Raw genomic sequence first — 25,358 nt, 5'->3', positions numbered from 1 at the left:
TGGCTGAAGTTTAGTGCACCTGCCCTGGCTCTTCCATGTACCACGCTGGAAGAGGCAAGGCTGCAAAAGTGTGAGAGCCCAGGGCTCTCTTTATCTGCTTTTAGCTAATCCAGATAATAAATAATTGCAGTCACCACGAAACTTCCTGGTTGGAACTGTCTCCAGATGAACAAAACTCTTGAACAAATCGCCAGCTAAGAAAAAAACCCCAAACCAACGCAATGCAAAAACCAGTGCTTCTATTTAGAAGACAGTAATACATTTTTCAAATATGTTTCACTATCTAGATCTAACGGAAATACTTCTTAATGAGAATAATCCTTTAATTAGGGGAAAAAATACTTTTGTCACTTTTAAAACAAGTTTTCACTTGACAAGTAAAAAAAGTGTTACGACTTTTCAAGGCCCTATACATACCTTAAGATGGAGGTGTGCTTTTACCCTAAACAGTAAACGTAACTGCCAAGTCTGCACTCGCATTAAACCACAGAGCTGGGAACTGTGACACAAATACCAGAGAAAAAAGAACACCATTTTGTACCCTCCACCATCAAGAACAATGTCGTGTTGTGTTTTGTTTTTTAAGTTGGAAAAACCCCGATGGACAGATGCATTGCTAACATGCAATGGGATCCGGTGCAGAGTTAGAACAGTTAAGAGGTCTGTACGGAAAAGCATTTCAAATCAGCGGCTTCTTTTAGCCTGGTAACTACAGAGGCTTGACAAACTTTCACTCGGGGTTTTGGACTAATTGTACAAATAATTTTTGTGAAAGGACCAATGACATTAATAATAAACAGTCAGTGCATACCGGTAATAAGTAGCGCGCAACACTTGACAGAAAAGACAATACTAGGCCTAGAGCAAAATTGTCCGTTGTTCCTGGGCGATACAGGAGCCTGCTGTGTTTCCAGAAAGGTACTTTGCAGCCCACACTCCTAAGGCCATTTTCAAAATTTTACCCGTGTCGTTCCTGTAACGAATCAGGCCATTTTATTTTCGCTGATAACAGTGGTTATGATAGCCTATGGCTGTCAGTGCAGGTACAAAGAGTGCGTGGTTGAAAAAAGCAGGATCTCAAGCTGTTTTTAAATGTAGTTTTAAGGTTGTAACTTAGCCGGTAAGAAAAGTCTCCTCCCTTAATGACAGTGCAGATTCTCTTCCATCTCTATACCACAAAAAGTTACACTTGACACGATCGTTTCTCCACAGTGGACAACGCTGGGTAGTGGTAGTTGGTATTAGGTCAGCTCTAATAGTTTATTCTCCAAGCTCACACGTTTAAAGAAAATCTCCTAAGACGTCCTGATGAGTGGGGACCTTTCGTCTTCAGTACTCTGAAAGAAAAAAACCCGCAACACAGCAAAGTTAAATATGGCACATTAGAGAGCTTCCAGTGGGGAAGCTGGATTGCCGAGACTCCAAACGGGAAAGGAAAAAGCTCTTGGCTCCTACTTCTAAGTACAATTTCCTGTAAGAGAACCAGCACTGCACTAAAAAAGCGCCAGAAGGTGGGTGGCAGCTTGGGCAGGGACCTCGGGCTCACTGTAGCACCTTACAGGTGATGGCAGGCCATAACCACCCTGGTGGGAGGGGCGTCACAGGGAGAGCTATAACTACCTGAACGACTTCTGTTTGCAGGAAAAGCAACAAAAACAATGTAGGGAAAACACGGATTTTAGTGTCCCTTGGTCATTTTAATCCCTGCGCAGTGTTCAAGAACACCCAAGAGAGCTGGTATGAAGCTATACGTGTAGGGTGGGGCAGGAAGGCCTGGGACAGGGGCCTGAGGCGATGGGATGGGTTTGCCTCTCTAGCTGAGCCTGCCAGGAACACAGGCAGGCTCAAAAGCTCAAAGGAAAAAGTACCAGGCTCTCTTGTAGAGGAACCTGAAGTACAGTCCTGAGAGCATCTGCTCATGAAATGGGTACCCAGAGAGAAAATCAAGAAGGAAGCCAAGAGAGCCAAAGATCAGCTGCTCAAAGCCACTGCTCGAGGAAAGGAGGCGGCAGACCGCACCGCCCAGGTGCTGCCACTGCTGCCGCTACCATCACACCCCTAGTCTCACTGGAGATGTGGTGGTAGTGACCCAGATGGGTCCCACTGCCTAAGACAAAGCATGCGTGGCGGGGTGCTCTGGAGGCAGGCGTGAGGGCACTATCTTACAACGGTGTGAGAAAGCATTTAGGAAACGCCACACAAGCAAGGCCACACTAAGACCACAGCAACTACAAGGAGCAAACAGCCTACTAGAGTACCCAGTCGATTTCTCTAGCCAAAGGATCCATAGTTTCTCGTGTCCGAACTCGACTGCCTCGCCTATTAGGGTGAAATTTTGGCATCAGCTTTTGACCGTAATGTCAGCACGTCATTTTGTGACAGAACTTTTCATAAATAGATGTAGAAACCGGTGCTGCCTGGATAAAACTTTCTGCATGCTGTTGTCTCTAAAATTCATCTGTTCTTTGGTCATCAATTTGCATGATGATTCTGAAAAATAATCCACTGACATGACACAATTGCTTCTACTGAGAACGCTGTCAGATTGTCACTGACTCGATCTGTCCATCCAATATGGTGGAATTTTTGCATCTTATCTCTCAGGGTCCTCTAGACAGGCTGATTTTTTTATTTTCACTACCGTTGGCAAGGGAATTAGGCACAGAAGATACGACCTGCCTTACCACGTTTCTTATATTAGCTCCATTCCTTTGTTTTGGTGCATTTATTCTGAGTCTATTAAAACTTCCCTTCCCTAGAAAAGGTCATTTTAAACAAAAACAACATATAAAAATGTTTGTGTGCAGAAAGACACTGAACAGGTAAAATCAATGAAAAGAAAATCAAATACAGGCAGATGTACAGTAAGCAAGGTCTAATTCAAATGCTACTTACCTCTTCACTTATTCCCCGGGACCTGCACACGAGCACAATAAAAACAATCCCAAAAACAATTCCAAGAGTCATGATAACGAAGGGGATTCCAGTTACAACACTGGCTTCCAGCAGGACGTGCTTGAGTTTGCTGGCAGATACTTCATCAATCAGAACACTCTGGAGCAGAGAAAGAGATCAAGAGGAAAAAAAAGATTTATTTCTGTTTTTCCTTTATATCAGACTGCTTTATTTTTGTAAAGGGCAGGGAAACAACACTCCCATAACTCTCCACCTCTGCTTCATTGCTTCTTGATATACTTTCCCTCTAAGAATGCTTAGCCCTCCTTGTGTGGCCGGAGGGATCATCTAGTCTGCATTTCAAAAGAAAGTAGTGATTTTTAACTCTCAGTTCAGGAATGGAATAATATAGGCCGGAATAATGGCGTACATCATCAAAACTAGTCCCCTAGAGTCCTCCCTGAGTCCAACGAATTCAGTGACCCAACTACAGCCCAGGAATATTCACAAAAGACTACTCAAAAAAAAAACCAAAAAGATGTGATCTTCTGAACTCTCGCCTCCTCACCTGAGCAGCCCCTTTCCCCACAGCCAACACCTTTGAAATTAAAAGGACTGTCTGACTGAGAGGGTTTTGCAGGGCTGAACTTAATACTATGGTCAACAAGCAGCAGGAGGATGTTAGTTAAGAAACAGCGACAGCTTCCTACCCATTGCTGTATAAAACAACAAGAATAACAGCATTTTCTTTTCGGGTTAGCTCAAAGACGGTATTTTTGCAAGCATAAACATACCGCAATATTGCAAAGAAATAACAAAAATACTTACCTCATTTATATACATCACTGGGAAAATTAGCGTTCGGATGTTGCCTGTTTCACTGTGTAAAAGAAACAACAACTAAAAATGATGGGTTTGTGACTTGGAGGGTTTTGAAGACAGATTATAATGGAACAATGAACAAGGAAATTGCCCCTAAAAAAGCTCTGGGCCGTTCCTTTTTATCGTCAATTTCCACCCCCCTGCTGGAAGAGAACAAGCTCGATCTCCCAAGATGAATACTAAATTCTGTTTTGGGAAAAATGGTGTATTTTGGGACTCAGTAGGGAGAGAAAGAGAGGGATCCAGAAGAGGCTCATTAATAACCGACTGAATGACAGATTTGTGCCAGTCAGCAGGAATGCTAAGCTAAGCTGGTCTTGAAAGTTACTCATGTTTGTAAAACACAGCAACTATTGTCCAAGCAACATGCGCAGAGCAGCCTCCCCAACATTTGGCACACATGAAAGAACAGCTCACTCTTAAGTTGTGTTAATGGAACGGCTCCTGGGCACTAGAAAACACGGTGGTGCTATTTTGAAGAAATACCGCCGACTCTCCCGAGAGCATCGGGCAGGTAAAATACTTCTTTTTTAGTTATAATATATAGCAAAGCTGTGCCAATAAACATCGGCTTAGAAGCTAAGGAGGAAGAATAGCTACCACACAGCGTTGGTGATGAGTACATCACCATTCTATGACTCTATATCAGAAAGACACGAAATGAAGGGAATGGTATTTCTGCACAGTTGAGCTGCAGCTCGGGGACATCCCCCTCAAACAGGAACGCCCAGAAAACCAAGCAGAATCCACTTGCAACAAAGAAGAAAAGGGGCATTTTACTCACATATTACTTGGGATTGTACCTTGTTCCCGTTTGCAGGGTTGTACTGAGTGCCAAAGTTGCAGTACAAAGATTTCTCGTTATCACAGCAACGCAGTCACAGGCAAGGTACTTCCCTCCAGCCGATCGAATGATCCCTCCCTCCCGATTTTAGACAGGACTTGCCTCGGCTGGGAGACACGCCACTTGGTCTACATTTTGTGCTTGGCGGGGAAAGGCACGGGCAGCCCTGTCTGGGTTTTCATGTGACCGGTGCTGAGAAATGATGGCAACTACAGTATTTTTGTCTCCTAAAAAATGTGAAGAGCAGAATGGCATGTCCTCACTGCAGCGGGTAGCCACTCTCCGAGTTCTAGCTGCACTCCGCTGTGGCAGACCTTCTCTCCAAGCAAACAAACCAGCGTGATATGACTGGTCCACAAGCACCACGTGGAACCTGTCCGTAAGATCTTGCTTTTCTTGAATACTGTCTTTATTCTACAGATGGAACTGCAAAATTTACTCGCTCCGTAAGAAAAAAGGGTACTGCCCCTTGTAATTGAGATTTGACTGGATTTCTCTCTCTCTCTCTCTCACTTGCTCTCGCCACCCAATATTCCACCTGAACGCTGCAGACAAATTAGTTAGGAGTATCAAATCGGATCTGAGATATCCACCCGGCAGCAGAGAACACTTACAAAAATTCAGGTAATTTTCTGACATGAACGTTGATCTGCATCCGCTTGGCTGCTTGCAGGACAAGCCCGGTCAGCTGAGGAATGAAAAAAATGAGAACGTCAAAAAAAAAAAAAAGAGTAAACGTGAAATAATAGGAACTGGGAAAATACAACCTGTTATTTACACTGGTGTGGGCTTGATAAGGGAAGACAAGACCCACTTAGCGTTATTATTTATGTTCCTTCACCAAGACAGTCTTCTAACTCATATACCTACATTCCAGTCTGCCTCTTAATTAAGGAGATGTGAAGAGGCTGCGCAGAGATAAGGGTGCCATCGTGCTGTGCAAACTTACGCTTGGGCTACAGAGAGATCCCATTTCTTCCAGATCCAGCTGTAGCTTTGGAAAAGGCTGCCACCTACAAGACAAACCTTTTTTTCTACAGAGTGAAAAACAGGTCCTGACCACAGTCTATGGGAGTGTACGGCCACAGAGATAACAAGCGTGAAACACTCCTCACGGTAACGCCACCACTACAGTAAGAGCTGCAATCGGATGCACAGGAACATTTTTCTCATTCAAGCAGCAAAATTTAGTCTGGAGTGTGGGTGGGAGGCGTGGAGCTTGTTTTATGGTAGTACAAAAACTCTGGGAAGTAGGAGCAGGGTAAGAAGAAGAACCTGGCACCAAAGCGCTAGACCTTAAGAGAGGAACTATGCAATTTCCTCCTGCTTTAGCTACACATAACAGCCTGATGAGTCAGAGCACTCCGTTTCTGTAAACTAGGCAGGTCACGATTTTGCTCTTTCCCTCGACCTACATTCCTACGTGTGGATGCAGAGATCAGTGTCGCACTGGTTTTAGCTGGGATAGAATTATTTTCCTTCATAGCAGCTGGCATCAGGCTATGTTTTGGAATTGTGATGATAACAGTGTTTATAACAGATGGACGTTTTAGGTATGGCTGAGCAGTGCTTACACAGCCTAAAGGCCTCTTCTGTTTCTCACAGTTTCTCACGCTGCCCTGCCAGTGAGAAGGCTGGGGTGGGGGGGGCAAGAAGCTGGGAGGGGACACAGCCAGGACAGCTGACCCAGGGATCAGGGATATCCCCTACCATATGACGTCATGGTCAGCGATGAAAAACTGGGGAGAAGTTTGCCAGGGCTCCTGTTGCTCGAGGACTGGGTGGTGGTGATCAACTGGGATTTTTTTGCATCGCTTGTTTTCCTTGATCTTGTTTGTTTCTTTCTTTTTTTCTTTTTTTACTTATTAAAGTGTCTTTATCTCAACCTGAGTTTTCTCACTTTTCATAGAATCATAGAATCATTTAGGTTGGAAAAGACCCTTGGGATCATCAAGGCCAACCATCAACTCCACTCTACAAAGTTCTCCCCTACACCATATCCCTTAACACGACATCTAAACGAGTCTTAAACACATCCAGGGATGGCGACTCCACCACCTCCCTGGGCAGCCTATTCCAGTGTCTGACCACTCTTTCTGTGAAGAATTTTTTCCTAATGTCCAGCCTAAGCCTACCCTGCTGCAGCTTGAACCCATTCCCTCTTGTTCTATCATTAATTACCTGTGAGAAGAGACCAGCACCAACCTCTCTACAACGTCCTTTCAAGTAGTTGTACAGAGTGATGATAGATGTAGAGAGTTTTCCCTGATAGTCTCCCCCATCCTGCCGGGGGGGGAGCAAGTGAGCGTCTGTGTGGTGCTCAGCTGCCTACTGGGGTTAAACCACAAGTGTAAAACCACAGACCATCAGTTGCAAGCTCCCTTTATTTCTGGTATTTCACGGTGAGAATACCAACAACTCCGTAAACTTCCATGAAAAACATAATCATCACGCTTCTGTATCTCTCCTCTCATGACTCCATGCCATCTAAATTGAGTCCAGCATCCAATGAATCTTTATTGATTTGCTCTCTTGGTCCGCATACCTAGCTTCTACTTGGGGAAAACACAGTCAAGACAATACTCAAATGGTTGGGATGGCAGGGTAAACAGGAAAAGTAGCCTCATCGGCTTCTAAGAAATACTTTAGCCCCTTCATCTCATCATTACCCGTCTGATGGCATCTCTCATTGCACAGGCACAATGGGAAATGTATTTTAATTCTTGCTATCCACCAAAGTTTGCTCTATACAAGCAAATACTAATAGACCAGTTCCACATAAACTAATACAGCTTCCTTCAGGTCAATGGGACTGTGTCGATTACACGCCGTCCAAGAAGGCGACCTAAATCCACGTGCTTGAATTCACCTATATAACCCTTTAAAAAATGCTGCACTTACAGGATTGATGTCCAGAAACGTCTCATGATACTCCTTTTTCGGATTCATGCCCTCTATGTCCTCTACAAACTTTGGATCTGCTTGGTAAAAGTGTGGAGCTGATAGAAATATTGGAGCACCTGGAATGTGAAAACATAGAAAGTCACCACCTAAAAAAGGCGGAGCAGGATTTGGGGAAGTCTTTGAGGACCTCAAAACTCTTCCCACCGTGGCGTTTACAGCGAAAGGAAACGTCCATTCTGGAGCTACAGAATCAACACTCTTGACTCCCTGGCTTCAGAACAAGCCAAATTTTCCCTTGTGCAGCACCAGCATGGCTTCATGTCTTGCATGCTGGTCCTTTGCACTGTTTTTGTTCAACTACTCAGATGTGACAGCCACCTGGGTAAGAGCAGAGGCTAAACGCCCAAGCTGTTCAGTATGGATCCTGGTACTTCCTTCGGATTCCTTGATTTAAATCATTGCTGGAGCCGACAGCATCCGACAGGAACATCCCCTCAGATCACTACTGCATTTTACAGCCAAACAGTTGCTTGTTGCTGGCTGATTTCACTGAGCACAGACATAACCCTACAGGCCTCACCAAACTGTCCTCATGTGTTTCAGATAGAAAGGAGAAATATATTCCCTACTGATGCCCTTCTAGTCTGCTCCCACCGCCTGGCAGCACACCTTGCTTGCAGATGCTGACGTTCAGGACGCCAGTGCCAGGGCAGTTTCCCGGCGGCACGCAGAATCCAGCGTTGTCTGGGTTAACCGTCGTGTTGGCAAAGACCATAGCAGAGGGCACAAAGCGGTAGGTTGGGATGCCTGCAACAGTTCCTGAGCTGTCGTACACCAGGTACAGAGACCTGCAAGGAAGAAAAGCCAGGCCCACATTTGTTATTCTTGCGCACACGCTGACACCTGCTGCAGATGACTCTTTGCTGATGCCTGCCTATCAGCTTAAGTTTACAGGAAGCTAGGTTTGGTTTAAGCCCACTCCGACAATCTTCTGTATTAAATTTAACAGGCTTTTGATCGGCAAATAGACATCGCATCATTCTGCTGCTGCACAAAATAGACGATCCTGTGCCAGCTGCGCTGCTGCAGGGACGCTGATGCCTGCCTTCCGCGTTTCAGGGTCTCACTCTGGTCCCCACGTTGCTATTGCCTGTTGTGTGAGACAGTTACACGCTACTGAGAAGAACAAGGAAAGGAACACAGCTGGGCAAGACAGAACAATTTGAAAAGTCCTGAATTTAGTGTAACGCGCATCTGTATTGATCTAAACAGAGAATTTCAGATTGGTTTTGTTCTTCACAAATAGGGAAATAGGCAAGGGAGGAGACAAGGTGGAACATGAAGAAGGAAACATCAAGATATTCTGCATCCTGATGCATTTCAAACAGCCTTATGTCAAGTCATGAATCTCTGAAGAGGGCAATCTGCGTTCTCTAAAAAAGCAGGGCACAGAGGAAGATTTTGGAGGAAAGAAGCTTGAGACAAGGTTCAATAAATCCTTCCATTCCTTGCAAGGCAGTCCAGTCTCTCTTTCCAGTCATCTTCCGAATTTTCACTTTATCTTTATTTTGAAATAGCACATCCTTAACTTGATGCAAATTGGGTTTTTTTTGGTGTAACTCTCTCATCCCTCATACCATGAATAAATGCAGAACACTCTTACTCTTAAATAAAATCACGGGAGAAAAAACACCAGCCTAAACATGAAACCTCAAGAGGAATGGATGTACCTGCTCTGCTTTAAAGTCTGAGTGACATTTTCTTCTCCTTACCTGCAGAAATCAGAAGAAAAGATATAAATGTTCTCATCTTTGCTAATCAGTGGGTGAAAGGATGTCCCATCTGTCCCATTGATCATGTTACATCCCTCTGTTGTCCACCAGCTCAATGACCTAAAGAAAAAGAAGCAAAGAGAGAGTAGGGGTTAAAAGATCTTTGAGCGGTGGTCAGGCAATGCCAGCTCATGGTCTGAGCAAACGAGAATCAGACCTGTCTAGTGCTAAATCCTCTTGCTTCAGCTCCGCAAACAAAAAATGGGATTAAAACGGGTTTAAATTGCATCTGTAATCTCTTTAAACTTGCTTGCGCCAGGCAAGCAAGAATACGTCTGCACAAGTTCCTCCCGTACATGTAACTGCTGGCAGATGTTTTAATGGGAGAGGGATGTTTTACATAGTTCATCTTTGGCTTCTTTGTGACACACGCTGCCCATGAGGAGGTGTTAGATACCCAGGCGCAAGTTGGCTCTGGGTACAGAGCCGTAAGGAAGTGTGGTCTCTGGAACGCTGGCCGTGGAGATGTGGGAACGCTGTCCCCATAGGTGGCTGGGACGTGTGTCCCAGAGGAGGGAGTGGAGAGAGGGTCACCTCTGCCAAGGGGCAGCCAGGGGTTCAGAGGTGAGTGTTCACAGCAGTCTGCTCTGTGACCCTTTTTTTTGTAAGCAATGCTTACGTTCATCCAGAATGTGAAAAGGGGCAGATTTTGACAGAGGCCACCACACGCCGAAAAACTTACTCTTTTCCTTTCCATTCCACAATCCTTGAGAAGTTAAGGTAGTTCGTTTCCCCACTTAGGAAAACATATTCTCCATCATCGGTTCCATTCATCTGCAAACAGATACGTGAATTTTTCATCACTCCACTCATTCTGTAACACCTGGCTGGTAACTACAACAGCGTGGCAGGAGTTTAAGCTGTCATCGCTTCAAATTCTCCCTAGGAGTGATAGAACTCCCCCGGAGGTAAGCGCAATTCATTCAACTCCACCTTGAATATAAATGAGGTGGAAGTGACCGGGCTAGATTCTTACACCTCCCGAGTGAAGGAAATATAATATTAGATTAGCCTTTTTTTCCTTTGAAATTTGACACTGAAGAAGCAGCCCTTAGCAAAAAAAATAAACCCACAGAAAATAACCTGAGTGCTGCAGATGATCTCCAAGATACAAGGAGTCCCCGCAGCCCCAAACGACGCACAACCAGAAACGCTATGGAAGCCAGTAATGGCTCCAGCACAGAAATAACATGCAATTTCAATCAATTACTAAGGAAATTGGTCAGGAATTGTTTTCTAGTAGTTTGCACAACCGGCCCCACAAAGCCCATGTAATTCAAGTGAGCGCAGCCAACACTGGAGTGGTTTGCATCCACCCTTGGAAAGCTTATCCATACCTGATAAAGGGAAGTCAGATAAAACTCACAGCTGTGCTACCAGCGAGTGCCTTGATACGGCCCAATGGAAAAGGGAACATCCTTTTGCTATCCCTGCAATCTACCTCCTGGCCTCAGCCCAGGCACATCCTTCTCAAGTGGCTGACAATGACAGTCCAGACTCCGTAGCAATGACATAATTCCCCACCTAAAGCATCAGAAAGTCTTGCATACCTTATTAAAGAATCCAAATACTGGATCGATCTCAGGATGCAAAAGGTGAATGGTTGACAGGAGCCTGTCTTTGTAGCCCCACAGTAACTCATGAACGGTGTGAACTGTGAACAGGGATTCTTGGTAGAGAAGCAGCAGCACCTCTGTGGCAAACTGAAGAGGGGTTGACCTGGTCCACTCCATCGCAGTCTGCCAGGGGATTGGAATAAGGGAGAAACGGTCTGATTTACTGTAGAATAAATAATACCAGCAGCATACAAACACAGACACATTTCAGCATTGCACATGTTTCAACTGTATTTTCAGTTTCATTATTTCCACTTGCAGCAAGTAATGTGCTGGCTAACAGGTTCTTCAGCTTTTCTCCCACAGGGATGTGCTCTTGCAGATTCCCAGTCAGCCTGGCACTGGCACACAACCAGCTCAGTTCCGTGCCATTAACTTCCACAGTCTTACAAATGGATTTTAACTGATACGTGCAAAACCGCTTTCTAAACAGCCTGAATTTCACAAGTATATTACAGCTGAAGACGTGCTTTGAATTTCACCCTTAGGAAGCTGTGGTTTACATTTTTGAAAGCCATTTTTAAAACATAACCATTTCTCCAAAATGCAAACAGTACCAAAATTTATTCCCTTTCTAGCTGACAAGCGACTTTACAACGTCTTTAAAAAAGCAAAAACAAAAGAAGGGAATATTGCCTGGGTGAACCAACCTGTAGTTCTAGTACTGCCTGTTACAGTGCATCACAGTCAAAAATCCGAACGAGAGATAATACTTACCACCACTCAAATGCCTGGGAGGAATTGTCAATACGGTGACTGTACTGTTGGCAACTTTTAGTAAGTCGAGTCCTATCGCCTACTATATACAGTGCATTTATGTATTCATTCATAGAGTCAGACAAGACATTTTTAGAAATGCTGGGGGAAAAGTAGAAATTAATGTGCCCTGTAATTGAAGTCAACTAAACTAGTAAGGGGAGTGAAGGCTTAGTTACACAACCAACAGGTATTTTAGTACAGTCTCATTTCCTTTGCAGGGTATGAGCTTTAGATCCGCTTGTTCTCAAACTATCCCTGTATGAGACCAAATATCATGGTCTGACTCTCATCCCCAAAATGAAACTTTCTTTGCGGAGAAGTTTCACCTAACACAGTTTGGGGGCACGTGTTTTAACTTGAATTTTATTCTGAGAGCACCTTTTCATTCATCTGTATCTGAAACTCTTCTGCTATAATTTTTTTTTTTCCAGTTTGAGATGCAGACTTGGGAGGCAATTTTTGCAATTCGGACAAAACAACCCCAAGCTTTCCAAACTTTCCCATTCCGAAGTCAGAGTTCCTCCTATGCGTTTGGCGTCACTAATTGCCTGGTTTCACTTACTCATGAAAACCCCACAAGCCTGATTTCTGCTCGTCTCTGAAGCGCGCAGCTCTCTGCGCAAGGGTGAGGCACTGACAGTACAGAGGCGTATGGCGAGGGAGGAACAAAATACAAAAACCCCACAACAGTCCAAACCAAAACCGAATGCGGTACCTGCCCCGGACGTAATGCCGCCTCTCTCCTTCTTCAATCACCTTTATCTACCACAAGGCCAGAGACAGCATGAAGCAACAAGCTGCTAGTTACAAAGTGTGTCAGGATGATTTCCAAGCAGAAATGAAAGAGAACTCACCACTGCAGGAATATTAACTGTTCTAATCAGGTCCACTTCAGGGTCTCCAACTGACTTCTGAGGTTCAAATACATACGTCTTTGGATTCAGAGCAGATACTTTGGTACCGTTGTCCAAAAACTGAACATGCACTCTTGGCCTGTATTCTCTGCAAAACAAGAGAGTTTGCTCTCTAATCAAGTTAAACAAGTACACATCACATTAATTGCAATTAACTTATGGCTATTCTACTGCTTTAAGCACATGAAGGCGGGATTTTCAGTTCATTAGGAGCAGACTCGTTTTGGCCACTGCTGCTGTCAGCAACAGAACTCCCCTTTGTGTCAGTGTCAGCTGAATCAGACCTCGCAGGGCGCTTCCAAAAATGCCATCCCACATGTTAATTGCACTTCATATTTTTGCCTCGTCTTTAAAAACCTCCAAGGAAAAAGAACAATTTCAGACAGAACAGCAGGATTTAGAGGCGCTATATACGGGACAGCCCTTGAAGTACAATCTGAAAACAAAACTTCTGCCTCTTTGCTGCAGGCAAAATTCACTCCCAGGCAGAACAAGATGTGGGCTTCATGTAAGTCTCATTAACCTGACCTAAGAACCTACCAGTATCTTTCTGCTGGCTTCAAAGTACTTTGCACTAGGACTTCTGGGCTTACATGTGACACGCCCACAGAACAAGACGCATTTTAGCTCTTCTCCTTTAATTCCCAGGCAGGAATCCTAGACACGACAGAAATTTAACTGAATTTTTGCCATGAGCTTCTCATGGCCTGGGAGGTTGCTTCTGTTAGTGTCAAAGCACTCAGACGAGCAGCATAAAACTCAGGATTGCTGACAAACAAGTGCAATTGGCAAGTAACATCAACTGCTACCTGCTTGCCCGACGAGGAAGTCAGATCTTAATTACCCTGAAACACATGTCATAACCATAATTCAGTCCATTGCCACTGCCATTGTACAGAGAAGAAACAGACCGTTCTGCAGAACTGGCTGGCTCAGGCTCACATTGAGCTACGCATGTGCCTTCAGCAAACCTGAAAAGGGAAACGGCGGGTTGTCTGCTCACGGCATGATCCTTTTGACGTACACATTAAGTGAAAGGCACCGTATTTCATAACTCTACATTCACGTAAGAGGGGTTTGACGTTTACATCGCTTTGCTTCCCGTGTAAATTTTAAGTCCTAAGATACGAAGGTGAATTATTCTGCAAGACCCTGTGCTATGATGTTTTTCATTCATTTCAGGTCCGAGATCCTACCCCGGCTGCACTAGACCCGTCAATGCAGCTTCGTGACAGGCTGTATTACTCTGGTTCAGTCCTTCAAATTTAAAGCCCACTGGAAAGGCCTGTGAAACTATTCTTGTTGGAAACCAACCATTTCCCATCTTCCTCACATAAACAGCGCGCCTACCGCTCTTCAGCATCCCTGCCACCTAGGAACATTTCGCTCTGGCAACACTTCCAGCTTGAGTTGGCAAGAGCCTCTCGTCCAGCAATCTACTTTACACTCTAGGGCTTGAAATGAGGGGATGGAAACAGACAGTTGTGAAGTCCCTTCCCTAAAATAGGCCAGAGTTAACCTGAGAAGCCTCTCCAACTCTAAAAGGGCCAGAGAGGAAAATAATACTCCCTGATTAGGGATATGACCAGGAAGATCTCAGACGTTAAAGGCAAAAAGCTGTAAATGTGTGCAAGACCAGGCAATATTCAAGTGTTCTCTGGGACTCAGCAGGCTGGGGCAGATAAGCAGCTTGCACTTCATCGTTAATTATTTTATATGCTGCAAATTCAGCTTGCAGGATTTGAAAACACAAGCACTACTACATTTCTGTTACAGAATCTACCTCTGTGCTAATTGGGTTTACACTGAACGTTGGTCAGGACGTTGGAAGAATACGCAGGAAGAGATTGCATTTAGCCGTCCCACCTCCTCTCTGTCGCTCATTAGATTTTTTTCCTCTGCTTGTCCGGGCCAGTTCACTTCCAGCCTTTCTCCTCAATATCCTGTTTTATAAAAACACTGCGCCACACACTTTGTGTTTAGGCATTTTAGGTGTTTTGCCACATGCGAAACCTAAATGAGTCTTTAATGCTTTGCTACGTGGGGCCTGTGAGCCAAACTTGGTATTTATTCTCTGGCTCGAGTGTGCAGTATGTCTGCAACATCCCTCCCTTCTCCCTCTCCTCCCACACGCCTCCTCTCTTCCCCCCCCCCCACTGCTGACAGTCTGGTACGGTCGGCTGTGACAGCAAGGCAAGGATTAAAGAATCTGCGGGAAAAGATCACTCCACTCTCCAACCTTCCTCTTTCTTCTATCAGACGGAGCACAGCACAACCGAATCCTGTTCAGACATGCCAAAAACCAGGCTAACCAAACAAGCCAGAAGCAACTGAAACACACAGCGCTGGAACGCGCAGCCTCCCTCCCTCGCACGGCAATAAACAACTCGGGGACAGCCTGCGTCGGCCGACCCGCTGCCAGCCAGGCTGTGGCACAGAGCAAGCCAGCCACGCCACCAACCCCGGCCAGCCCACTACACGCTCTCATGGATCACATGCAGCTTCACAAACCCAAAAGACACTCTGAGATAAGGAAAGGGAAAAAAAGAAGCCAGCAAAGGGGACCGAGTACCAGGGTGCAGGAGAGCATGGGCCTATGTGGTTTCATGTAGCTGTATTACACCTAGAGCCGGCCCTATCTATCTTCCTGACAGGCTGAAGGCACGGCTGACTAATTACCAGCATTATACTGCAGAGACCTGAAGAAAAGCTTGGGAATTTGAAAGCTTATGCATCTTTTCTCCAGCTCTGCTGGTTTATCTAATACAAAGCACCACACGTAGTTTGCCAAGGGTAAACAGGCACGGTACTGAAATACAGAGGAGACAGGGGAAGACTGGTGGCAGAGGGTGAAGCAAAGCTGAGGTGTGGGAGGACAGAAACAGAACGGCACAGACCAAAGCTACCACAAAGGTCCTCCCTTTTATTCTACGGTATTTTTTTCAAATACTAACAACCAGGTTCTGATCGTTTCGCAGCTTCGGCAAAGACAACTCCTTCTGGCACTCAGCCCGTGCCCGGTCTGAGTGAGCGTGTGTGACCCGAAGTGAGACTGACAATGAGAAATCAACCTTTTTGCCGTGGTTCTCGTACCTCCCTGACTTCAAAGACTGTAACGCTTCCTGCCACAGGACTGCTCCTGGTTTACACTGCTGCACGCAGCAGAGCAGAATGAAGCTCTAAAGGAAAGCTCATTTGTAAGGTGACTTTAAAATCTCTCCACGTGCAGCAGAATCAGACTGTTCAGCGTGTAGCCATACCACGCAGAAGGAGAGCACTCAAGAGGCTGGATAAGCTCCAACGCTGCATGTGGCCTTAGGAAGCGCGGCTGTCTGTAAAAATGGTAGATATGTCTGAATCTAAGCAGGTTTTACAGTGAGAGCTGGCTGAGGCACTCTCTAATTGGTTTTCTGGCCACATTTTTACTGATGTAAATTGTGCAACTTCAACTAGGAACTAATTTTGGGGTGAACACATGAATCACGCTTTTATGCAACACTCCTCTCCCCAGACTCTCAAACATCACCCAACCAGTCACTGTTTTTTCTCTCGTTAAGACAGTAGGCCAGGATGCAAACAACTTCCTCTGTGTTAAGCAGCTGAGGAACAGCAGCGCACAAGCCAAATCTTGCCCAAAATCTGATAGAAGTCACTGGCTTAATTGGGAGCTGATTGCAGGCCCTCCAAGTGTCAGTCTAGTTGTACTGTCTGGGTGGTGTATGACCATGAACCCTTGAATAAACTTTTACTCACACATTAAGAGCTAATGCGATCCCAAGCGTTCTGGATCCCACTTTTTGGCTTCCTCATACACAACAGGTTTAGTGAAATGTGAAAATAGTGAAATGGTCCTACCGGTAGGTGTATGGTCCTATTTCCTCTACAAGAGGATTATCGCCTTGAAGCACTTCTAAAGGATTTGTCACGTTGAAAAAGTAGAACTGCATGTAGACTGGTGGAGGAGGATCCTCCCAGGCTTCAAAGGTTTCCGTGCCATTTTTCAATACTGTTCCCTGAAACAAGAGAAAGACAGATTAGCTGTTAATGACAGACGCTGTATGACGTTTATAGGGAAGAGAGGAATTCTGTGCCCTCAGCATAAGCACAGGCAATAGGATTGGAGATGCCAATTCTACAAGTGTTTATAGATACTTTTTACTTTGAAGCATCTCAATAAATATCAACACGACCAGACACACGCTACAACGGCTCGCAGGTTGAAGGCACAGGTTTGTTGGGTTTGTTGTTCCACTTCTTCCCACAAACACTTCTTCCTGACATTTTTCACAAGGAAGACTTATCAGCGATTACCCAGCGATCCTCTTGCGTTTCCCGCGCCAGCAAAAACCCAACCTGGTGTAAGATACCACAAAACACGCCAACATTAGACATAAAAGTCAAACTCAACAGTGGGAGGCCAAGAGGTCCCAAGAGAGACCTCTTAGGAGGAACAAGGCCAGCAAAGAAGCTTAGATTCCTTGTGTTTATGATTTCTTTGCCTAAGAATGTCAGATACCAGTACAGCTGTGAGATTCTGTCTCCAAAGCAATTAGACTCTGTTTCTCAGTGGCCCAGGAGGAAAACCTGCAAGTGACCGAAATTGCTTTCATGTAGGCATATGAGGATTCGCACCTTTCTGAGGTCTCTGAATAGGGCAAAGATTCTTCCCCCTCTGTCTTTAATTACTTTCCTACAGCAAGGACAGCGCATGCATCTCCAGACCCACGGAACATCAGTCTACTTTGTAACCGAAAAAACACGGATCTACAGAAGAAAGCTATAAATCATTATTTTATGGCAGAAGCACTTGCGTAACGAATCGGTAATTCCTTTACCTAGGAGCATATACATGTTATAAGGAAAGTCACAAGCATACCTGTACGTAGCTCCATTAGTAACGTATAATACAGGTCTCAACCCCTCATTTTATTCCCATTCCATTTCAGATAAAATTCACCCCAACTATAAAAGCATCACCACCACCAAAATCAAGGCTTTTCATATAGTTGTAACACTGGTGCTGCTACTGTGGTAGTAAAGAGTAATTGGGCTTGCAGAGCGGAACTTCCAGGAAAAAGCACAAAGAAAACTATATCTTTGAAAACCGTTTCACCTGTAGGCGGAAGAAGGGTGGGGGGAGTAATTTGCAATTAAATGGGTCTCATCAACACTTGCTCTTTTTATTCTTCTGAGAAAACAAGACACATATTGTAAGTGCAAGCTCAAAAGCAGGGCAGACTGGACAGCTGCCATTCCTTGGTTACTGTTCATGGGGTCCTAACTTTATCGGGCACAGTTGCCTCAGGCCTCATTCTTGGCCTTCCCACTTAAGGAGCTGTTTTCTCTCCGTGTAGATTTTAATTTTGAACGATTAGATAAAGAGAAGACTGTTTCAAAGGAAAACTTATTGGCAGGAGCTGGGAATGGCAGCAGAACTGCTGAACGGCAATGAAAGCCAAGCCAGCTGGTGGCACTTTGCAGTTGCGGACTCCTTTCCTCTGAGGATTTCAAACCACGTATTCTGTGCACACCACAAAAAATACTATATTTTAGATATGCTTCAGGAGCTTTGTGCATTTCTTTGGAACTACCAGCACTCTCATACGTACCATTTCCTACACAGCCCAATGCTTCTGATCCTGTTTTCTTGCCATCCGTGCCAAGGAGGCTCAGCCCCGTATGCAGACAGAGCCCTCCTGAAGTCGGTTTGTAGGATCAGGAACAGAAAATGTCCCAAAATCAGGCATACCGTTTCCATGATGCCACCATAAAGGGCTGGGAGGGAGACAGCAATGTATTTAAGACACCTACAGATGACTGTGATAGCTTTTCTCCATATGCATAGGACCACATTCCAAAGGCAATTATTTCAGAGGTGGTGTAACGAACTACTGAAGGCTGCTCCCTTCCTAAGTAGCATTAAGCTCACAACTCTCACGTGCGTGTAACACAATAAGTATAAGCTTGACACTGACGAACAGAGTCACTATTGTCTGTCCTGACCTTAACCATCCGTATCTAGAAATTTGAACTGTTCCTTAACAACTACGAAGCATTTTCAGGACACCTATCTAGTGCTCAAACTTCTCTCATATGAGGCAACTAAAATGCGAGACTATTACTCAGCCTAAATGCGCAATGTCTGAAGAAAAAAGCGCACCCTGGTCATATCCATTCCAGATTTAGGCTCTAGTCTATCCTTTATGACAGAGGGATCACGTTTACGATGTGCAGGGAGGACACGTCCCCAATCTCCTGAGCTAGACTGAAAACAAGAGGCTCCCCAACTCGATGTAGCATCACTAAACCTAAGGGAGATTTCTACCACGCTCTCTATATACACATACGCACCAGATTACACGCAAAGAGCATTAATAAGAATGAAATGAAATGAAGGATATTTTCTCTGGCAGGTTGCTTTAAATACAGGCTCTTGAGATTCTGAAGTCATAAGTGATTCTCTGGGAGATGAGCTACGGAGCAAAAGGGTAGTCATCTGCTGATTTTTTTTCCTGGGTCTGCATGACACCGTTTGGATCTCCCACAGAAATGGCGTGTCTATTTATAGCTCTGTACAGTGACAGCCCCAGTTGTAAACCCAGATGCACAAACTCCTGAGCTGGATGCAGACAGGCTCATGGGAAACTCTCCAATAATAAAATACAGTGAGCTCTCTTCTATTTTTCGCCAAGCGTTACCAGGGATATTTGGGTCTATCACATGATATTACACAGCCTGGACCTGAGAGAAAAATATGAGCACATATTTTTGGGCAAAACATATGTCCGTGTCCCTCAGCTGATGGCATTCAAATTCAGCTCTGCTGACTTTCCTCCACACCAGAGCACGATCCAATGTTACATGATTGGGATTGCTTGGTTTTTTTGCCAGAGCTCGTGTTCGCTACCAGGCTGGCCAGGCTACAAGATATTAGATCACAGGACTCCTCTTTAATCTAAAATATGTAAAAGACACAGCTCCGCTGTCCTTATTGCTGCTGTACTGCGCAAGGCCAGAGAACCAGACCTTTCCTCTGCTACGTTTATATGCAGGAACAAGAGACACAACTTCAAGAATTCAGAAACCTCAAGTCAGACACTCGTCTTGCAGGCAGTAGCCTAGAGAGGCCTCAGACTCGGAGACCCTGCCTCAGAGAGATGCAAGGCTGCACCTACTGCAAGATCACAACCCAAAACCAGCAGACAATATCATCTCCTCTCTTCATGCGGAAGCACAGCAGGCGTTCTCCTTTCCAAGTGGAGTCCATGCTCATTTCAAGTGTACCAAAGCATCCTTCCTGCCGACTTTATTTATCATGCCAGTCCTGAATCTGCAGCTGTGTCGTTCTTTGGTGCTTCCTTGTCTTGACCGCACGTCACACAAAGGAAATAAAAAGTGAGCTTCCCCTCCCAAATGTATCTGTTCCTGGCAGTGATAGCGGGGGTGGGAAACGGTACTGAACATTTTTGGAACCTACACAGAAAATGAATATATTTTTTTTTCCCCTGGAACTGAAAATGTTCTAATTCCAAGACATACTCTTATGAATTCATCTATGACAGAATTTAATTGCAACTTTGAAGACAAGTGATAGGGTAAGCTTTCAGACACACATGAGCAGACTTCTCTGACCCTGCACCTTGGGAACGGTCTGCTCAGAAGGAGCATCTCGACTGATCCTTCATCTGAGCCTCCACGCTAAACTGCGCTGGAGCTCTAGTACTTCACATCAAAGAACAACAACAAATATCAATACATAAACTAAATGAAGGGACACAGTATCTTCCCTGTCCTTTTGCGTCCTAAACACTCCAGACAACCCAGCTCTAGAGATGGCTGCGAACAGAAGCCCAGTGAAATTTCAAGGGGTTAGAAGACTAAGTGATCAGTGTAAGGTATGGGGCATAAAGAAAAGACTTGAGGTAAAGGACTGATTGCCCAAGTTTGGAATTAGGTGCATAAATCAAAGGTTGGTATATTCATAAACTGCACGCTTATGGCAATAAAATACCTAACATATAGCAGAAGGCAAATACTGCTAGCAGCTAAGGAAGGCCCTTCTCCTGCAGGTAGCTCATTTATTCTTGTTCATTACAGGCTTTTTGCCCTTGTTCGATGGCGTTTCAGGTGCTAGCCCCTGAGAAAGAACAGCTTTTGGACAAGTTAGACACGTGATCTGGGATGGCACTCTAATTCACAAAAAGCCAGTCAGACTGGCAAATAAGACAAAGAACAAATTGACAAGATTTGAAGGCCTTCCAGGAAAGGTGGGCCCACTGTCCTTGTCACTACACATCTGCCTGCTGATTTTCAAGGGGATGTGAAAACTGACGCCGGGCTGGATTCCCCACTCTTCCCACACCCCCTCTGTATCCGAGAACCCTGCCTTTGGCTTGAAAGGATGCAGCACACAAACGCCCTGCTGAAAGCCGACCCACCCTCAGTGGTTCACAGGTCCTGGGTTTGGACACAGGGGTGCTCCAGCTGCTCCAAAACACGGTCTTCCATTTCAGGGGTAGCTGAGACTGTAGCAGAGGCAGCTCTTCACTGCAAGTCAGCTGCTTCAGGACTGCTGGAAAGCCCTCAAAGGAACGTGCACTACCTGCCGTAAGGGCAAACTCTTGCCCCTTCTGCAACTCCTCCAGTGACAAGAGAGGCTGAGGAGGCTAAGACAGGCCAGAGCACAGAGATAATGTTTCATGTTCACTGTCCTGGACTGCAGAGAGCTGGAAAAGCTCAAGTCTTGCCACATTTCAAAGGCAAATTGAGATTTGTCTATTTGCACAAGATTTTCTGAGCTGCGTACGTGGTTACACAAGAGACAGCGACTTTCTAGACTACACACAAATGAGAAAAAGCTCACGTGGGATAAAGCAGATGTGGAAAGCAGCCGAATCAGCAGAGTGATTGGGAGGACACTGCTCTGGGCCCGAAAGCTGTACTTCTGCACTTGTGTGTGTGGCTCCTGGAGAAGGCCAGGAGGGAGACAGTGGCTAGCGCAGGGAGCAGAAGGCTTGATTCTGTGCAATCCAGATGTACGCTAGCACGAGCTGAAGAGCCGTAAGCAGGAAAAGACCGAGCTCTGGAAACTTTATCCTGCATTACCGAAAGCCCTGCTGAGCGAATACCAACTTACTCTTACATAATCAACCATTAAGGGTAAGGAGCATGTAGCTAAGAGATAATACGCGTAAGGAGGATCACACCTAATTCCTGACAGTCCTACACTCTCCCGCCAAACCATTTTTTTTTACTCCCCTGCTCTTCTGTGAAGAGCATGAAAACAGACTTGAAACTCAAACTTCTGCTGGGATGCGGCGGACGACGAGACTCCTTTCCAAAGAGACCCAAGATCTGGGCGGCGGAACTGCACATGCCTGTGCAAAGCCGTACTGATTTGGCTTGGTTTGCATACAACTTTGCATACATTAACACTCGTATCGCTTCTCACCTGCCTTGCAGACTGCCTAGGAAAGGTATGGGCTGACGATCAAATGACTTCAGGATAAACCATCCATTACCCACGCTACGCTCCAGCACGGCAGAGGCACGTACCTGAGAACAAACACTGTAGGAGCAGCTGTAGGAGCGGTTCCTGAAGAGCTGCTGACACACTGGCAGGCTGCAGGACAGCTTACCCTATGGTAGCCTTTTTTTTTTTGGCTGTCCCCTGAAGTTTACAGGCGCGCTTCAAAGTGCCATGACTTGCTTTAAGCTGACTGCCGACCTAGAATTGCGCTCGCTAAACCAAACTGACTTAGGTTAAGACAATACAGCTTCTATGTCAGGAAATGCTCCCTGTCAATACCCCGAAGAAAAGAACAGCGCATTGGTTAGGGCATGACAGGGGATCAGCAGACACTGTGCACCCGTTAGACAATAGCACTGGTCAAATCCCTCCATTTGTTAGCACTCTTGGTTCCTCTGTCAGTACGACAGAGAGGATGATATTCCTCAGACTAGGTAAATAATTGTTCATTTACACACTTCACAGGCATTTTAAGGGAGTTATTAACACTAACACAGCTGACCCTTCTCACTGGACCACTGGACAAATGCGAAGAGCCAGTATGAGAGAGGAACAAAAGCTCAGGCAGGCCACCAACAGTGAAGGGCTCTACATTCATAACAATGTCAGGATGGGTGTCCCCAAAGCGTGCTACAAGCAGCGTTTAACAACAGGGTGAAATGCCTCGCTGTCGTCACCCAGACTGGGAAACCACCACGTGTTTCAGCCCGTAGCACCTCTGGCTGTGCTCCAGCGGCAGCAGTAAATGGAGCAGCAGAACAAGCTGCTGCACAAAAGCTGCAAGAAATCTATGACAGGGATGTCCAAACAGTAGAGGTGCTTTAGGTCCTCCCTGCTCACCTCATGTGCTGCTGCTCTGGAGAGGGCTCTGCACCACACCTGTTAAAGCTGCCTCAAGAGAACTGATTTTTACTCATATTTACCCAATTTTTACCCAGCCCAGGCCGAGGGCAGCCTGAGCTCCGCCCGGAGCCCCAGCCTAGCCGGGTGGTGCAGGGCAGGGGGGGGTTCGCTGCCCAGGGATGCTCCTGCCCTCATCCAACCACAGCTGGTGCAAGCAGCGAGCCAGAAACGCCACCCGCCAACCCCCTCCCTCTCATCTCAGGGTTATTTTGAGAGGGAATAAATCGGTCGGGAGGGACTGGGGTGGGAATCGGGCCGTGCTCTCACCTGCTTCACCTGCAGGTCCACCACCCTCTGGAAGACGTGTGCCACCAACAAGGAGATGCTGGCGATGAGCAGCGTCATGGCAAGGACCCCCACGGTGACGAGGCAAAGCGACTTCATGGCTGCAGCCGAGGAGGGACACGGTCGCCAGCGCCACAGCCACCGCCAGGCTCCGGGCCGGGCTCGGGGGGCGGGCGGCCGCCTGGCCCCGCCTGCCGACGGGCCGGGAGGAGCCACCAGCGCCGCGGAGCCGCCCGCCCCGCAAGAACGGGAGAGTCCGGGAGCCGGGGATCCGCTTCTCCGCGGCACCGGGGCGAGGGGAGGGACGGCACCTCTGCCAGAGGGAGGTTCGGTGACCCAGGGCCTTGCTCAGGGCACCGGCTTGGTCGCCGTAGCCTTCTTACCAGGAAAGAGGAAACTCTACCCAAAAATAATTTGGTGGGTTATTTTCTTTTCCTGCGTGCAAGACAAGCTGGCGCTGGCAAGGCTGAAATCTTCCCGTCTGCTGTGGATGGATCCGCTGGTGCGCGTCTCTCCATGCTGCAGGCATCTTTTTAAAAGGTTTTCTGGAAAAGAAGCAGAAACCCAGCTGTTATTCTTCATGGAATCATAGAATGGTTAGAGTTGGAAGGGACCTTAAAGGTCATTCTTCAGCAAGATGATTACGGAAAAACTCGTTGGGAATGCAAACTGCCTCTAGACCAAATTAAGCTTCGCAGGGATCAGATTTTACCATAATTTTTAGTAGAGCCTGTTGCGATAGGACAAAGGGTAATGGCTTTAAACTAAAAGAGGGAAGATTCAGACTAGATATGAGGAACACGTTTTTTACAATGAGGGTGGTGAGACACTGGCCCAGGTTGCCCATAGAAGTCAATTCCCCATCCCTGAAAATGTTCCAGGCCAGGTTGGACGGGGCTCTGAGCCCTGGTGTAGTTGAAGATGTCCCTGCTCATGGCCGGGGGTTGGACCGGATGGCCGTTAAAGGTCCCTTCCAACCCAAACCATTCTATGGTTATATGATAATACAGTTGAGCTTCCACTAACACAGTTAAACCACTCCTAAGAAATAACGTAACCGACGTACCCATTTCTCCTTTAAAAGACAGCGGGCACTATTGCTCCAGCTTCCCACCCATAATTGCCTCCTGGTGCACTGCTAGCAGGAGGGGAAGATACCTGCAACCGGGGCTCTCCCAGCGATGGATGGTGTGCTAATTGCTTTCCATCATGGCCTTCCTGTTGCACAAAAGGCAGGAAAGCCTCTGCGATACAGGGCCCCTGTCCCATCGCCATAATTCCTGTATAAATACTACTTCCTGTAATTGTAATTGCAGTAACAGTGTTACGTTACTATGTGCGTTTTTCTTTTGCTTATGAAAGGTTACAAGGTCACATTTCACAGTTGTTTGGGAAAACTAGAATTTTTGTGGTTCCACCCATGCAATAAAAAAAAAAAAAAAAAATGTTCCGGCAGCTTGTTTTCATTTAGATTCCCACTCCGAAGTGGCGTTCTTAGATCTGTTTCATCATCTCTCCAAAAAGCAAGCAACAGAGTAAATAATCAGAATATATTTTTTGAAGGCTAATTTAACTACAGCAATAGAATTCTCCCCCTGGAAAAAAATCCTCATGGGAATTCTCTCTCCGAAACCGTGAACCTTCCCTTACATCACAAAATACTGGCCTTTGGTGGGGACCTGCTGTAGCGACAATTTTTACAAGCAGATGCCTCCTCCTGCAGCACATTAAACATATTTTCCACGGCTGCTGAGGCAGTGGAGTGGAGACCTCTTTCTCGTCTCACCTAAAGTAGTTTTAACTGCTCTGTGGTGCTCTCTGACTTCTGGTTTTTAGTGAGGATACCCTGATACATGCACTCCAATTGAAGTAAGAAGCCGACCAGGTCCATATCTCTAAATCAGACATGAACACAGTAGAACAAGAATAGATATCAGTCCTCTAGTTATGCAAAAGCCATTTTTATCCCATGAAGCATTTTTTATTAATGATGTT

At 45.9% G+C, this 25,358-nt stretch overlaps 1 protein-coding gene across 2 annotated transcripts; it reads right to left on the bottom strand.

The window, feature by feature from the left end:
- Positions 1–142: 142 nt before the first annotated feature.
- SCARB2 (scavenger receptor class B member 2) lies at positions 143–23,644 on the bottom strand. 2 transcript variants are annotated; one of them, XM_074588690.1, is made up of 13 exons: positions 23,346–23,556; positions 16,502–16,659; positions 12,587–12,734; positions 10,908–11,096; positions 10,040–10,131; positions 9,298–9,417; positions 8,195–8,373; positions 7,523–7,641; positions 5,236–5,309; positions 3,724–3,775; positions 2,896–3,054; positions 2,685–2,755; positions 143–1,337 (listed from the first exon to the last, which is right to left on the bottom strand). In XM_074588690.1, exons 1-12 carry the CDS (start codon positions 23,460–23,462, stop codon positions 2,726–2,728), a joined length of 1,437 nt encoding a protein of 478 aa, XP_074444791.1. In that variant the 5' UTR covers positions 23,463–23,556; the 3' UTR covers positions 143–1,337; positions 2,685–2,725. The 2 variants fall into 2 exon arrangements, with proteins under 2 accessions (XP_074444791.1, XP_074444793.1); XM_074588692.1 differs by lacking the exon at positions 2,685–2,755 and having other exon boundaries at positions 23,346–23,644.
- Positions 23,645–25,358: the final 1,714 nt, after the last annotated feature.

This window comes from Larus michahellis, chromosome 5 (genome assembly GCF_964199755.1).
Source record: "Larus michahellis chromosome 5, bLarMic1.1, whole genome shotgun sequence".
NCBI classification, from domain to species: Eukaryota; Metazoa; Chordata; class Aves; order Charadriiformes; family Laridae; genus Larus; species Larus michahellis.
Note: the sequence above shows the minus strand (reverse complement) of the source record. Positions and strands in the feature narration are given on the sequence as shown.

What these genes read in the sequence shown, in the direction of transcription:
- SCARB2 (XM_074588692.1), bottom strand. Translation starts at nt 23,462, where the DNA reads ATGAAGTCGCTTTGCCTCGTCACCGTGGGGGTCCTTGCCATGACGCTG. An exon ending in TATTTGGATTCTTTAATAAG is followed by an intron (nt 10,132 to 10,907) that starts GTATGCAAGACT and finishes ATCTGTTTGCAG; the next exon opens with ATGAATGGAACCGATGATGG. An exon ending in CGTCAGCATCTGCAAGCAAG is followed by an intron (nt 7,642 to 8,194) that starts GTGTGCTGCCAG and finishes TTCACATTCCAG; the next exon opens with GTGCTCCAATATTTCTATCA.